At 36.0% G+C, this 17,182-nt stretch overlaps 1 protein-coding gene across 2 annotated transcripts in view; it reads right to left on the bottom strand.

Annotated features, from left to right (window-relative positions):
- Positions 1-17,182, bottom strand: part of LOC124165419 — a 261,201-nt gene that overhangs the window by 35,998 nt on the left and 208,021 nt on the right. For both annotated transcript variants that reach the window (XM_046542825.1, XM_046542826.1), the window contains exon 3: positions 10,820-11,154. In XM_046542825.1, coding sequence (XP_046398781.1) covers positions 10,820-11,154 — 335 coding nt within the window. The remainder of the gene's footprint in view (positions 1-10,819; positions 11,155-17,182) is intronic.

The following is a 17,182-nucleotide window of genomic DNA, read 5'->3' as shown; positions in this document are numbered from 1 at the left end:
ATGTGTGATTTGAAAATACGGATAGACACATACTGTGCCGAGTGACGTGGAGGAGATTTCAAAGGAATAATTGATTGGTTGAAGTTGTCAGCCAAAGTTGGAAGCACCATCCCTACCGTATAGAGAATTCTGTGAACTGTTTGCAGAACTTCACGATTTTTTTCAACAAAAAAATTAAATCGTAGTTGAAGACGCAGTTAAAGTACAGTAAAAGAACTAATAATTCAATGTGGACACTTGAAAATTGCTAAACCCTGGCGTCATTACTTCGTGGAACCACGAAAAGGGAAATGAAAACGTAGTGCATCACGCATAGATACATTATTTCCGACCATGGTTTCGACACCAGGATATCAAGGATTCTCAATCTCTAGAAGTTCAAGAATTCTGGCATCGCCATTCATTTCTATTTCATCGCTTATTCTTGGTCATCATTTCTCTGACAATTTATCAGCTTTTATTAGTATAGGATTACATAACATTATAATAGATTACCAAATTATGCATACCAAGACAATACCTCGATGATGAGCCAGTGTGGTCGAAAAAATTGTCACAAATATAGTATTACTGTGGAACTAGAAAAATGAATAGTTATTTATTAGAAATTTAAACCTACATTAGAGGACAATAAATATCATTCCTCTTGTGATCAAGAAAGTTGTGTAAGGTTTAGAAATTAATCAGATTTCTTACTCAGAAAACATTTTTCCGTCCTTTATTTTAGTGCTTGTAAGAACAAAGGTTATGAGTCATATCCATAGCGAATTTAAATGATATACGACATAAAAATGAAAGAAAAAACACAAAGAGTTCAAAATTAAGGGCGCAACACCTCCACTTGAGGAAATTCAGAGCACTATTACAATGAAAGCACTATTTCATTTCAGTAAAAGATACAAAAATCCTACTAAAAGACGCTGAAGACAAGCAGTTTAAGAATAAGAATGTAATAGATATTTATTTATATATCCAGGATGGAGGAAATGACTACTCACTGCTCTTATCAACGAGAGAGGAAACTGCGTCTAAGAAATTAATCAAAATTGTAGCAAAATTCCTTTCCTTGTTAAAATTGTAGCAAAATTCCTTTCCTTGTTATAGGGAAGAGTATCTGAAATACTCATAATATAATGGAATGTAAAAATTATAATATTAATGTTATGTTTCAGGAAGAAAATTGGAAACGGAGGAGATAGAACAAGGAAAGTGTGAAAAAAAGGGAGTTCACGATGATTGATAGCAAGAGACATATAAAGTCCATTTGAGCAAGATGGAGGATATACGATCAAAATTCTGCTTCCAAGAAGTGACGAGGAAAATAAGTGATGTAGGAGAATCAAGAACGAAAGAAAGGAAAGACAAATCAAGGGAAACAATTACTGAGAAGGAAGATTTTTGGGAGGATATTTGGAACATTATGGAGGACGTTAATGTGAGGCATTATTTGAAAAAAAAAACAATGACGGAGTTGGAGTAAAGACCTGCACTTTATCACTTAGCGTATTCACGAAAGAAACATACATAGGATAGGATACGTTCGTTACTCATCATAATTCCGGTGATGGATCACGTGTCCATACAATTGCTATTACCTTCCGCGGTGATAAGGAAAAATAAGATTTATTCCTAGAAATCAGGACTAAAATAATTGGTACAGCTACGAAATTATGATGGAGATATTCCTTCATTTTTTGAATGCTGAGCACGAAGCCGAGAGAACTTTTTCACAAAATCGATATTGTTTTATATAGCCTTGATATACACATCTACACCTACCTTGCTGACCTACACTACAAGAACTATTTTAACATGAATTAAACGAGGTCAAGATAAGGAAGAAAAAAAATAATTATCATAAATAGTTTCCCATTTGGTAATTTCGTTTGTAAACCTTGGATGGAAACCGCGTCACAATTTCACATTCAAAACGAACATATGCCTTGGCCCATTTTCGAGGCCACTTACTCAATACGGCATTTTTGTCGTTAGAAAAGAATGAATTCGTAGCTGAAATGTGACTGCAAGTGCAAGTTATTGAGGGAGTCGGTAACGAAGCAGCAGCTCTTCGTAATACCAATTATTTCTTTGTTTCATCAAACTTCATTCATTCTTCTGATGATGTGAAAAAGTAATGCGTTTTATGTAACATGCTTACCGCGTCCTTTTTCTGGGAAATAAAAGATTGAATTCTTAGTTTACTTTTTGTGTCGTAATTTAGACTCAAAGAATTGGCCAAACAATAAATATTGAAAGTGGTCGAAATAAAACAAATAGTACAATTCTTTTCAACAAATTTATCAGTGCAAAACGCGTTCCGTTCAATTGTACAACGGATAAGCTGATAAAATAAGTGGAAAAAGTTTTGTAATATCTAATATGGCAAATTAAGAATTTCACCATGTCGAGCTAAAATGGTCAAAATCAAGACAAAGAACCACATATCCTTCACCAAATTTACACGATCCGTTCCCCTGTACAGCATATAACGCTAATAAAAGTGGAAAATTGTGTAATGTCATGTTTAATAAATGAAGAATTTTCATCAAATCGTGTCGCAAGCTATATACACCATTTAAAACCTATAGTTCTACACGTTGGTTGTCATGATAGCCCGATGGTTAGCGCTATGACATTTGACCTCCATTTTAGCCTTTGAGATGTCAATTGGTGGAAAAGCGGGTATTTGGACAATACCAATTACTTGGGCACCCTTCACCTTTGTTGGTATGCCATTCTCTTTGCCACCTCCATGATATTGAATGTGACCTTAATGGGTCAACGGCTGAATTTTCGTATATTAAAGTGCTATTTTCGGTTTTATCGTGTCCGAAAACCTAAGAATTGACATCTTGGCCGATGAAATTCAGACTTTTTTCTATCTCGATTTTTAAGCATCGAAATCCCGTGAGGAAATTCAAAATTTTGGTTTGGATCCACATTGTGGGGTTAAAAGATCAAAATTGTAAAAATCCTTGCACTTAACAAAACTAAGGACCTTTCCCCATTAGTATGCCAGATTTCAATAATATTGCTCGAGGTGAAGTTACTAAAATTTGAGGTCAAAAATGACACATGACCTGTGAAACAGTGTGTATTTCACCTATTCTGGCTTTTCACTTGTTCAAAAATACCAAATTATACCCAGGTGGATGAAATAACAAAACAATAGAAGGTAATACGAGGTACTGCTGTTTGTCTACAAACTTCCTCTATAGTCTGCACGTGCAACCAAATATCTTAATGGCCTGGAACGATCCCTCGCTCTCCAACAAGGGAATTACCCCCAAGGACCCGGATAACGCGTTTGCAATAGCAAAGCTCTCATCCACTCACCGATCGAGAAGGGGAAACCCAAGTTCTCGGTCAGAGACCTCGCAGGAATTGCCAAAGCGATAGTTTCCTTCCGTAGAAGGCTAAACTTCCAATTACACCACCGAGATTATTGGAGTGATAACTACCAAGCATCATCCGATCCTCAATTACGCGTTCCATGATTTCGGTTCGGAAAACATCGTCGAGTTGTTTCACGGTGAATGAACACTGAAAAGAGTGCTTAAGGAGAAAGATACTCGACTCTGCGATAAAGAAATTATTTTAACGTGTGCAATTGAAAAAAAAAAATTTTGCCATTTGCCAAAAAATCCATTCGGCTTGCAAAGCAAAATAAAATTACAAAAAATTAGTGTCCTCGAGTGTAGGACTTTAAGAATGTACGTATACGCTATTCATATAACGCTTAGAAATATTTTTAGATCTTCATCAGGGCTATGAATGGATATGATTACATTAATCTGATACATGAAGATATATTTTCAATATATATTTTTGCATGAAAGGCTTTTACAATGTTTGACTTTGGCCAAACATTTTTGCATTTAAGTCTTTAAGACCTACAGTTCAAGCACTAATTAGCGTTAAAAAATGAGGCCTAGGGAAAGAAAAACTCAATTACTCAGACTGTGATAAAATAATCTGTAAACATATTCGATCATTGTATTCTTAAGCCAATCATTTCCAAACTAGGTATTTGAGTCGAAAGGAGAGCTATTTTCACCAAACTATCGCTATTTGAATAGAATTAAAGCATTTATTTATTTATTGTTCATAAATTAGGACGTTTTGTTCCTGGATTACGTTTTTAATAACAAATATCCTTTTGTAAGTAGGCAACTATTAGCAAGAGATTATAGCAGCTTATTTTTCAGGTATAACTCACTCAATTTTTTGTACAATATGTCAATAGAATTTTATGTTTTCCTATAGATACTTGGTCTTAGCTTATATTACCAGCAACTCAACTTTAAATGACTCAAACTTTTTAAGGTCTCACGTTTATCATTAATTGGGCCCTCAAGTTACAAGAAGTTTGTTTCGTGACCACACCATTGTGACGGCATGTAGTGGAAGTTGCTTTGCGATATCATGTGACCATAATGAACGCATATAGACAGAATCGTAGAGGCTTAATCAGCGCCCTAGTTAATGACCATCTTGTAAGTTTAACAGCCAAGTTCCATGAAACTTTTGGATGTGCATAAGGATGTCTGGAAATTGGGGATACTAAAATAGACATCTACATCAACAAAGCACCCAGCAAGTCACCTGCCGGGTGTTTGTAAGGCATAGGGAGTGGATTAATTAAAGTTACGCAGCAATGGAAAATTAAATCAAAATCGAGTTTCCGGTTAACTAAAACGTATGCATCAACGGATGGTTGGGCTAGTGGGTACAGGATCTTTCTGAGCAATGGAAAAGTGAGAGATATGCTTTTAAATACGCAACGAAACGACAGCCGAAACTGATGATGACAAAAGAGTATCTACGATATTCCACAAAAAAAAACTTACTTCATACATTAAATAAGAATTCAAGGTAAACAAAATTAAATAGTATCATAGATATAAAGGGTGGATTAGATGATGCAATCACCCTCATCTAATAAAAAGATATGAACAATTATCTGAAGAAAAACTGAATAGACTTTGTGAAATTTTAAGCATACTTTATATGGTATTCACAATTCACTCTTTACATAATGCTTCAAATTCATTGACTAACTCCATCTATTTCATAGATCCATCTTCCTTCCTTTAGAGTGCTTCATTGTCACATTTTGTGAAACATATATGATGCCTTTTTAGTATGATATTCGGGAATTTTAATAAAAACCAATATCAATGAGTCAAAAAAGAATATCAAACGTGATGGATAAAGAAGCAAATCTCATAAAGTGCCTAGATTGTAGTTCTTCTCGACCATAAAAAGCAAGAAGAATACAAAATCGACACAATCGAAATTTTCAATAATTGAAGCGAAGACATAGGAAAGGTAGGAAGTCAGAAAAGATCGAAATGTCTTTTTTTTATGGAAAACGTAGTAGATGCACATGCCAATGGCGTGGACAAGGTAAAAAGTGAATTGGTATCAGTTGCTACGATTGACGAAGTTGTTGCACTAATATAAGCTGCAAAATGTTAGCAAACCTATTTCTTTCGTATCCTGTAAAATTCACATTTAGTGAATTACTACTTTTCAAATATCGCTTCAATTGTTTAATAAGTTTTTGCGATAGCGGGAATTTAGATGTATCAATATTTAGATATCATTCTTATTCATGTGTAAGTGGCATCAAAGCTTCGAATCTGGAATACAAATCGGAATGCTAAGTAGGAAATCTAAGCCATTCGTATGTGTATTTAACTGCCACCCGGTTCAAATGGCGGCTAATTTTGAATATGCCTCTATAATCCCGGCAAAATTGCTTTGTGCACCGATTGTGTCTCTTTCAATTGAAACTACAAACAGTCGCCTACATGCAAATGTTCTTAAATCCAGTCACAATCTGTAGATACAGTTACGATTCACCGTAAATCCAGTGGGATGAAAATCACCGGAGAAGGCATTGCTAATGGATAACTCATTAGTTTTGAGGCAGTCCCCATTCCAAAACTTCAGGAAAAAGTTTTTACATGGAGTACATCAACGATACAAAATGAAACTTAGTATCTCATAAATTTTTAACATGACCTCTAATGAGTGTATTTAGAGTAATATGGCCCATAAAATGAAGTTCATTATATTTTTACATTAGTAATGTTATTCTCAATTTGGTTATTAAAATAAGATATCTAATAAGCCATCGTTGCATCTCGCTGATTTGAGCTTCTAAGAATTTATTTTGTGCTACTCCTTTTTAGAAAGCACTAAGCCCATGTTTCACCTCTTGATAACTTGCTGGTAAATTAAACTTCCAGCCTTATTATGACTTTAAGAGAAATCCTTAAGTGGCGCTGATTCTGCTGAATTCAAGCGAATAAGTAGTTCGTTAACGCACTAATTGATCAATTAGTATGAGTGACTTGAAGAGAAAATATTCTTTTCAAATTATCCATAGCTATAATCACGGAAATTATACTCCCGTCTGCCGTCACAGACAAAATTTCAAAATTAAGTGGAAAGTTATCCGTTGAAAGCTCTTAAAAACTAGGATGTATCGCTGTTCTCCCATTGATTTTTTAAAACTAAACCTTTGTTTTTAAGTATCTATGCATCGGTCCGATACAGCCCGAAGAATTCACCTCCTTTCATTCTGAAAATTTCACTCAAATTATTAAAATAAGATCAGAATGTGATTCAAGCAACAAAACCACTAATATATCATAATCAATATTAGAAAGTTCGATTTTTGCTGAGTAATGTTTGATGATATTCCTATGGTTATGTTTACCTTCCTTGAATAATGGGATATTTGTAAATGAATAAGCAGTCGGTAAAATACCATAAAATTGAGGCCCTTGAATGAAAAGGGTTAGCAACACCAGTTTATATTTGTTTTCCGTTAAAATTTTGAAAAACTAATCGGTAAGGAATAATTTTAGACATTGAAAAATAGCAGAGACTCTTATCTCCGGAAATAAGCGATTTCATAAAAAAAATGAATTCACATCCACAATGAGAAGCAATAGAACAGCATATGAACCAATAAAAATATATTTTTTTCTCCTAAAAGGAAACGCGTTCAATAGGTAATCAACATTGCGTTCTAAACTCACACAGCAAGTAAAATCATTTGCGCTGAATGTTACAAAAGCATCACTTTGCTGATAAAGATCAGGCCACAGCGCCTTTGAGTAAAACATTCCTACACCTAGACCGTAGAGTTTTCAATTTTACTGGTTATATTCATACTTTCAATATTTTTATACGTAGCATAGCAGAGCCTTGAGAGTTTATTCCAGAAGTATTTTTTCGGAGAAAATTATGGTTTAAAAGGATTTTGAAAAAAATCGACCCCGAATAAGCATTTATCTGTCATCCAAGAAGATGAACATTTTCGAAACATGTGTAACTATGAGCTTCAAATTGTTGGAATTCACTTAACTCCTCATTAAAATAATTGGCACATCATAATAATACTGTTCTCTTTGCTCAAATATTGCCATTGGTAGCCTTCACATTATCGTTACATCACTCCACTTCAGCGTAAAATATCCATCAGTGAAGATTAAAAGTCAAGCTATGCAAATCATATCGCTAAATTATCTGTTTCGAAAAATCAAGATTTTTTAGATACCCTACATTTTTTCCTGCCAATTGCGGGTATCTTGTGGACTTTAATTCCCCCAAAATTAGTGCAAGGATGTTGATGCCGCCGATGTATTTTACTATCGAATTTCACTGCTGAATTGAATAGAATATTTTGACTTTCACGCCAATAATTTAATATTAAATTAATATTCAATGAAGGCATGTTGTGATGAGCCAGCCTACTGAATCAATGGCCATATACAAGTTGGTTTGGTGTGAGTGAAATCATCATTACTACCGCTATATTAACACACCATGAGTGAAATGTTTGACTGATAGTAAATATTCTCTGAATGCAAATACTAATTATACCTCATCGAATGCACCCGTCCATCAACCTGTATTTTTCAATCGTTAATGATAAATTTATTTTCACCGACTAAAATTGAAACGCAGGAATAGTGATTAATATGATATCTAAATAAGCACCTGGCGGCAAAAAGTAAGTTAGAAGCGACGGAACATCAATTAATTTAAAAAATAAATAATGTGACACAGAATACAGGAAAACTGCGTTGGAGCAGTTCGTACACCACAACCAAATTATGATGGCGGTAAAAAGAGTAATAGAGGCAGCGGAGCTTGAAGACGCAAAACATCTATGGACAAAATTATCTCTCTTAATTAAATTCAATAATTAAGGGAGAAGAAGCGCCCGAATATCCACAAACAGTTCGGTAATTACGTCCGGTCTGGTCACCAGTCTGCATGCAAATCGCTTAAATCCCAAAAAAAAGTCCAGTAATGGTCACAGCCGAAACGATAAAGTGAATTTCTCATGTGATTATATTTAAATTACGCAATATTGGCTAAAATTAATTAAAGAAGATGGCCTTGTTTCAAAACTCAAAACAAAATAAATTCTAGGAATGAGGGAACACAAAATTTCCCCGTAAATGGCAACACTATATGCACGAAAATATTATCTTGCAAATTCTCTATTTGTTAATCCTATTAATAAATTTTATTTCTATTTATAAATTCCAATGAAATATTATTCCTGATAATTGGATGACAAAATTCCGGTTGTGAGTCAATAGATTGGGAATATTGTACCCTGAATTAAACTATATTCTCATATGTATGGGGACAATATTCCGATTGGAAAAAGAAGTATGGGTCCACCAATGAAAACGTGGAATGTTATCCTGGATGTATGAAACGCACTGATGTAAACGGCGGCTAGCCCGAGAAGAATGAGGAAGAATTGAAAACTTGGAATAAACTGTTCTTGGAATCTTTCCATTGCACATTGGGGCGGGCATCATCTGACCAGCCATTGCCATCGAGTTGTTGACTCCTACCACATAAGGAACAGGTACAAGCATAAGAAAAAAGTGTAAGAAGACGAGATGAGAATTAAAAACTAGGAATAAACCCTCAATTGCACATTGGGGCCGGCATTTTCTCCTCACAAGCCATTGCTATCGAGTCGTAAACCCCTATCACATGAGCTAGGAACATGTAATAGCCATATATGGAAGTATATGAAAAAGATAGAGAAATTAAAACTAGGAATAAACTGTTATCTTTCAATTTCGCATTGGGGCCGACGTTTACTCCTCACCAGCCATTGCTGTCTAGTTGTCAACCCATACAGCATAAAAAACTGGCACTAGCCTCAGAATATAGTGAGGGAAGAGGTACGAAAACTAGGGATATACTATTATCTTTTAATTTTGCATTGGGAAAGGCTCCTTACCAGTTACTGATATCTAGTTGTCAACCCCCAAACACAAGGAAAGGGTACTGGCCTTAGAAGAATTTGGAAGAAGGTGTAGAATTTTAAAATTGGAATTAGCTGTTATTGGCAACCCCTACCACATATGGGTAACGCACCGGCCCAAGGGGAAAGTGGAAGAGGAAAAAAACGAGAACTGAAATCTTGGAATAAACTATTGCCTTCCAATTTCCCATTGGAGCAGGAATTTCCTCACCAGCCATTGCCATCGAGTTTTCGACCCCCGTTACATAAGGAGCAGGATGCAGGAGCAGCATAGCATTGGTGGCTTGGAGAGTTTTCCTTCATCTGATGTTTTGTGTTATAAAACTATTCAAATGAATAATTTCCAATCTTATCAGAAGGAGCATTGTACTACTGTGTCTTCTAATGTATTAACATCTAAGAGATGTATGAAGTTTAAACCTGAAGATCGTTTAATTGTATTTTGTAAAAGTAATTTGACTTCAGATAATGCATCTGTTGGTGTATTTGGTGATGTTCAATTTTATGTTAAAGGATAATAAATAGTTTATTTCATTAATACGCCTAGTGTGTTGTCATTTGTTATTGCGGTCTTAGAATAAAGTGAAATAAAAAGATTCAGAATTAAAAAAAAACTTGGGAATAAACTGCTATCGTCTACGCCTGCTAAACAAGAATTAGGCATCAGCATTAGAAGACAGTCGAAGTGGAAGAAGAAGATGGAGAATTAAGAATTCGTAATCGTCAACCCCTACCACTTACGTAAGAGGCAATGACCTCAGAAGAAAGTGGCAAAAGACGAAGCGAAAATTGAAAACTGAAAATAACTGTTATCTTCCAATAGCGCATTAGAGCTAGCATCTCCTCACCAGCCACCAGTCTGATGATCTATCTATGTCTATCTAGTCTAATGTCTATCGAGTTTTGGACCCCCCATTACGTAAGGAACAGGCAGTAGTCTTAGAAGAAAGTGGAAGAAGAAGATATAGAATTAAAAAAAACTAGGAATAAACTGTTATTGTCAACCCCTACTAAACAAGAACTAGGCATCAGCCTTAGAAGACAGTCGAAGAAGAAGATGGAGAATTACAAATTTGTGATAAACTGTTACATAGGAAACAGGCTTAGAAGTAAATGGAACACAAAGATTCAGAATAAAATAAAACTTAGGAATAAACTATTATTGTCAACCCATACTAAACAAGAATTAGGCATCAGCCTTAGAAGACAGTCAGTCTAATGTCTATCGAGTCGAAAAAGAAGATGGAGAATTAAAAATTTGTAGTAAACTGTTATTGTCAACCTCTATCACATACGTAATAGGCAATGACCTCAGAAGTAAGTGGAAAAGGACGAGGCGAGAGTTGAAAACTCGAAATAACTGTTATCTTCCAATTGCGCATTGGAGCTAGGATCTTCTCACCAGCCATTCCTATCCAGTCGTCAACACTCAGCACATAAGGAACAGGCGTTCCCACTTGGCCGATTGGATAAGTGCCCTTTAGCCGCCCATAAGCCACTCACCATGCCGTCGCCGATGTTCCGCACGACGCAGGGCACGAGCGCCGTGCTGCCCAACTGCGCCGTCACCCTGGTCGAGTTGCCGGTGGCGAAGTAAAGCGGTCCCGCGGGCGATGGCGGGTCATCCTCGGAGAGCGGCAGGTGCACGTCGTTCTCCTCGGGGACCGGGGCGTCGGCCATGGCTGGGGGCGGCGTGGACGGGTGGGGGGTGGAGGGAGGAGCGGGGGCAGTCGTCGGGAGCGGGGTGGCTATAGGGTGCCGGGGCTGGGCCACGGCAGAGGGTGCGGAGCCGCCCCTGCTCCTAACGGCCGCCGCGTTGCTGGCAGATATGGCGCCGCCTGTTGGGAAGATAAAAATGGAAGTGTGTGAGAAAGAGTCTCTCAAAGATCTATCCATACACACTCCAGAGATTCTTTTCTATTTGAGGATCCAGATGAGTGAGGCGTCAACTATCGGCCGAATTCCGAAGTAGAGGTCCGAGGATACCAATCAACTGTCTTAACCATTTCGGCCATAATGTCCATAATAAGCTCTTATAAAATTTTTTTTTTTAAAACCAGCCTTTATATTAAATTACAGGGGATGAGCAACGTTTATATATGACACAAAGCAAAAAAACTCAGTGACCCCAAAAAACAAAAAGTGACGTATTAAAAAAGTCACAATATTTATTAAATTTTCAGTGAATGGTAAGCCCCCTATGTTTCAAAATGCCACCCCTATGCTTTTAAATGCCTACCCCTATGTTAAAAATGCCACCCCCCTATGTTAAAAATGCCACCCCCCTATGTTAAAAATGCCACCCCGTACAAACATGTTTTGGGGGGCTATAGGTTGACTGGGGGGTGGTTAAAGGGGGGTTGGAGAGAAAAAGTTATATTTTCATGTATTGTCATCGGAAATGAAGAAGTGTGCAAAATTTCAGCGTTTTTGCTTCACAGGAAGTGAGTCAAATTTCAGTTACAAGATTTGTACCAGACAAACAAACAGACAGGTTGGTGAGTTGATATAAAGGCTGGTAATAATAAAAATGGAAATGACCGTTGGGGGGTTCTTAATTCCTTATAAGTATATCTGCCGATAATAACGAACATAGACCATTAAAGTTACGGTATAAAAGATAACAAAACGTTTTGGCATAAGTCTTCATGAGAACAAAAATGAATTAAAATAGAAAAAGAATAATTTATATCAATGGGAAGGAAAAAATATATAACTGAAAGGGTTTCCCACTTTGAAAATTCAGGTAAATTTCAGTTCAAGACTCGCTGAGCAAGGTTTATCGAATGGGTATGACGTCATAGCAATCGCCATGACTGCGGTCATCATGTTTTGAATCTTCAATCCCCTCTTTTCCATCAAATCAGTCTTGTCTTGCACGGTTCAAATTTCTTTTGATTCTCGAATGGAGTAGAAGTGTTTTGACGAATCAGTGGAGGTATTCTAGACTTCTCTGCGTTACATTGGAGAAGGGATGAGCATTGATATTATGACCGCTTGGGATAGGGACGTGGTTATTAAATTTTACGAGGAGCAAAGTTTAATGGTTATTCTTTACGTTATCCTCTCGTCGATCGTTTTCACAAAGGCCATTAATGTATATTCAAGGTTTCTACAACAATGTAAAATGCCATTCAACTCGACTCATGGTATATTAAAAAACCTGTCTTAAACGAACGCCTCTCATTTTAGCGTAAAAGACGTCTTCTTCCTCGTTCCTTGTTCAAGACATCTCGAGTAGTGTGAAAGACGTTGACAAATCATAGGCAATATTGGGTATTTTCCGATTTATCTTGTTATTTTGTTGGTATTAAGATATCATAACGTCGTAAACTTTGTATTTCATGCATTAATATTTATATGAGGGGGTTAGAAGCCAGGGAGTACAAGTGATTTTTTTTCTAAACAGAGTTAGGTTCAGAAATTATGAAAAGAAAACAAACGATATCAACCAGATATGAAGAAGTTCATTTAATATTCCACTCGATGTCAGCACAAAACAGAGACTCACTCGTATCCCTTGGCCACCAAGTTTATGTATATGGCAACAATTCATCATTAACTGCGACGGTGGTTTTTACGGTTCAGGCGTTCAAGGTAATCGATGCACTTTTTACGCCCTGGTAAGAATAATGTTTTAACCAGATTCACGCGTTTATGGTTGTTCAGACCTTTTGAGTAATCACCATGAGCTGATAAAGGGTATTTTTGCTATAATTTATTACTTCCTGAATCTTTGTTGCTATTTTTCGTTGCCCCTAGGTATCGGAATACATCCTCAAAAGCAATAAAAATCTTCATTAATATTTTTTACTCTATTTTTGTAGTGGTTCGATGATTCATACTATACCAGACTATACCAATGTTATCATCACAACAGAAACCTCGATGTGTCGGATATATTGGCAAATTTCGTCAGCGCTGCCATTGGTGATTTTGAGTCTCGGATATCCTTTCTCTCTTCATAAAAGAAAGTGGATATTATTTTTATAGAGGAGAGAGGGCCATCTATGGGGTATAAGATTATCTTTTACGATGATACTTGAAGAAATCTTCGCGGAATTACCGCAACTGAGGACTGCAGTTGCAGCCTATACGAGCTGGAAAGGAAGAGAAAGGCTAGTTTAATTTCTTATTCTCTCGATATTTTGTTATTTTAAAGGAGTTCAGCCACCCTGGACTCCAATATCTATCTACACTTCCCTAAAATCCCCTCCTTCTGTTTCAAATCATAAAAAAGTATACAGCAAGTGGAGTAGTTCCTGCCATATCTTCGGTCCTGAGAGATATTTCGATTCGTTTTCCTTTGGATATTATTTTTTCCTGCCTCGATCCTATGTGTGCAGTATTCTTATGCTGGCAAGTACTAAAATTGCTTCGTTGATGTGCTGAAAAAGAGTATTTTTCGCGAAATTTCCTATTCCCATTACTCGTCCTAGGCCGAAGAGTTCAGTCACCTTGTGTTCCATCACATACGTCCTTTTTAACCTTGCTTTTCTTCCGTCTTTTTCAAATAAAATAGCCATTAATTAAAATAAGTCCATAGTTTGTTCCTAAATGGTGATGGATATTTTATCTCGTGGAGGAAAAAGCTTCAGCTATTAATCGAGGTAAAGGCTATCTTCAACTTTCGTATTCGTGTTGATGGAGTCTTTTTATACATTTTCTAAAATAAAAAAATTAGTGTTAAATGCTCCTAGTACGAGGATGTTAACAATGCTGAACTGAATATTTTTTACGTCCTTGTCCCCAGCATTCCTACCCTATTGTTGCGCCTCAATTAGGAAGGAATCGAAAAACATCTCCGCTATAGCTATCCCGATAGCTATGTCGAGAAGACTTTATATTACTCGTACTATGAATATTTAGTTTACAAGTATGTTCACCAAGTCATCAACTAACGCTCAACATAAATATATATTTCAATGTGGAATTAAAAATATTTTCTTCAGTGGGAGAGTGGGACGATAATTCAATTTCGAGGACACCGGACATAATATGAATATTAGTTTATTCTTAATAAAGTTATTTCGCAGAAAATGTTTTAGAAAATGCCACGTAAAATAACAAGCGACATTAAGTTGAACGCAGAGGGAGTATGAGGTCATTGAATTGAAAGATCAATAAAAAAAGAATGCATGCCTTACTTAAATGCAATAAGGAGCGGGTGATGAATTTTTTATTATATTCATTCACATGTTCCTACAAAATGGACCAATCTTGCATGCAAGTTAACCAAGGGATATTTTTAATGCTTGATGCTGGTATGTAAGCATTATTTATCAATGAGAAGTGGTGTAACTCTTCAAAAATTACCCTCATTTTGCAAGGTTCACTTATGCACAGCCTTGCTTCTTAAAAAATACTAAAAAATAAAATTTCTAATGAAAGAGAGTATCAAAATAGAATACCAACTATTCCCTTTATAATAGGAATGTCTCCTATCAGATAATCGAATACCAATTACTTCCTAATAATAAATACTTCAATATTTCAGCTGTCTTAGCAATCATCTAAAGAGAGAGAATACATATTAATGCTAAGCAAGGCTAAGAATCATCAACTCTTACTCTTACTTGATGGGTCAATAAATATTTTCTTTCCCGTAGATGATTGCCATATCAATCACAAATTTGGTTTCGGATATATTTTCATTTCAACTTTGAAGAGGCATTCGGATAATCTTATCTACTAACATTTAAACTTAATTCCAATAACAGCTCAATTATAATGTCATAGTCCTGGACTTATTATCGAGAGGATCCAGGAAGGCTTCAAGAGATGTCCCAAATAGAATACGGAATGATGCGATGGAAATTAAGCTGAGAAAGGTGGTAAAAAATGGCTGCGTAAGCCATAATCAAGAATCTGCTCTCGAGCAAATCAAAATGATTTCGCGCACACGGTTTCTTATCAAAGTTTCCCTTTGACTTTTCCAATAATTAGGAGTGTTTTCCTGCACATTTTCACACATGAAGCGAAGAAGGAGGATACGAGAACAAAAACTCTAATGCTGTTACCATGAACGAAAAGTAAACATGAAAGGAACCCAGAAAAAATGCCTTTAACTGCGTTGCGTTGAACTGAAAACTGCGTTGAACAAAAGCTCCCTTAATCATATCCACTATACACATCAGTTTGAATGGGAGAGCAAGAGCTTTGCTTAGTCCTTGGAGCTAACGCGTTATCCTGTGCGAGGAAAACACATTCAAGGAATATAAGGTCAAGTTATTGCACATGAAGATTCGTCAAAACGTGCTATGGTAGATCAAAGGTGAAATAAAGGAAATAAGCTGCTTCCTCTTCACTTAATCTCCTTGAAATAAGCTGCCAGCAACTGGAATTGCCGTTAATCATCGAGTTAGATCCCGTTAAAACGAAGAGAAGGAAGTCGAAGAAGTCTATCGCGATAATTTATTCGCAGTTGCGAGTCTACTGCTGCAATATAAATTGGATGAACAGTAAAAACTGAAAAAATGAAATTATTTAATTATTTAAATTGAATCCATAATTTTAGCAAGTACCATGAAGGTGGGAAAGATGAAGGAGGAAATAACACTTTGATTTCATATAGGCATTATCATATTTTTTTTAACAATAATATGATTTCCAATCACCCTAAGTATCACGCAGTGACTAAAAGTTTACGCCTATCTACCCTTTGACATCGTTTATTAATTTTTTAACACAACCTACGACATAATTACTAGTTCAGAATGCAAAGCAAAGAATTTGTATTGCAGAAAATATAACACATTATTTAAGAAGTCTCCGAGTAAGTATAACACCAATATTATAATAATGCCAAGTGCGATCGCTAAGAACGTTTTCGCTGGAATTAAATTTCGCGGATATTTAGATAAATTTAAATGCAGTAGGTCTTCTTGTGAATTTAAAAGGGAAGTCCATGAGGGGTGGGGAGACTACCAGAGTACTTCTTAAATACTCCATGGGAACCTACCCCAACCTGTAAATTACTTTAATAGCTATGCAATGTAAATTTCATCAGTTTCTAGTATGAAGTTGATCGTTATTCTGATTATCTTTCAGGAGGAATTATTTCCCTATCAATGTCTTCTCATTCATGAATACCTCTTGAGTAATAACGAAGTTCTCCGTTGAAAATTTTAAGGAGAACGAAAACAGGAAAACTGCGGCGACGCCAGACTTCTCGACGTTTTACCTACTGTTTGTGAAGTCTACGGTGCCATAGAAGACTTTCCTCGCATAATCAATCAGACTTTATCTTATGCCAGTGATCAAAATTTCATTCCTATGAATATTCATTTCCTTGTGAGCTTACCAATTTGGGAACACATTAATATTCAAAACTCCACCATTGTCCGTCGCAAAGGTGAATTTACCCATACGGAGAGAAAGAATGTTTTTACGTTTCTGGGGTTTACCTTAATATATATATTGCCGTTATTCATTCTCTTCATGTGTTTACACGCATAAATATTAATACATAACTGTGTGTGCAAGGCAGATAAATTGAGCGAATATTTTTTTCGATCCAATAAATTGTTCAGAATACTATTGGTCGGCTTCAGCTTATTTCTCTGCTTCAGATGAATTGTGTCGTTGAGCGTTATATTAGCATAAGGGGCTATGCTATTCATTTTGCTTGATCAAGTGAACTAAAATTAATGTACACATTTTCAGTCCCTAAAATGATACCCAGTGGTTAGTAAGTTAGTAAGCTTTGAAATCTTAAAATTATACTTGCTTTTTTAGAAAGAAATTGAAATCTTATCAAATTATCGAGTGATATTTTTTCAAGTTCATCACGCCCTAATGAAATTCATATTAGCTAATTTTAAGCCTGTTTGTCCACTAAAACATTAAATATTTTCATTCTATTAT

Source organism: Ischnura elegans, chromosome 9, assembly GCF_921293095.1.
Source record: "Ischnura elegans chromosome 9, ioIscEleg1.1, whole genome shotgun sequence".
Classification (NCBI taxonomy): domain Eukaryota; kingdom Metazoa; phylum Arthropoda; class Insecta; order Odonata; family Coenagrionidae; genus Ischnura; species Ischnura elegans.
This window is presented reverse-complemented; position numbering and strand designations above follow the sequence as displayed.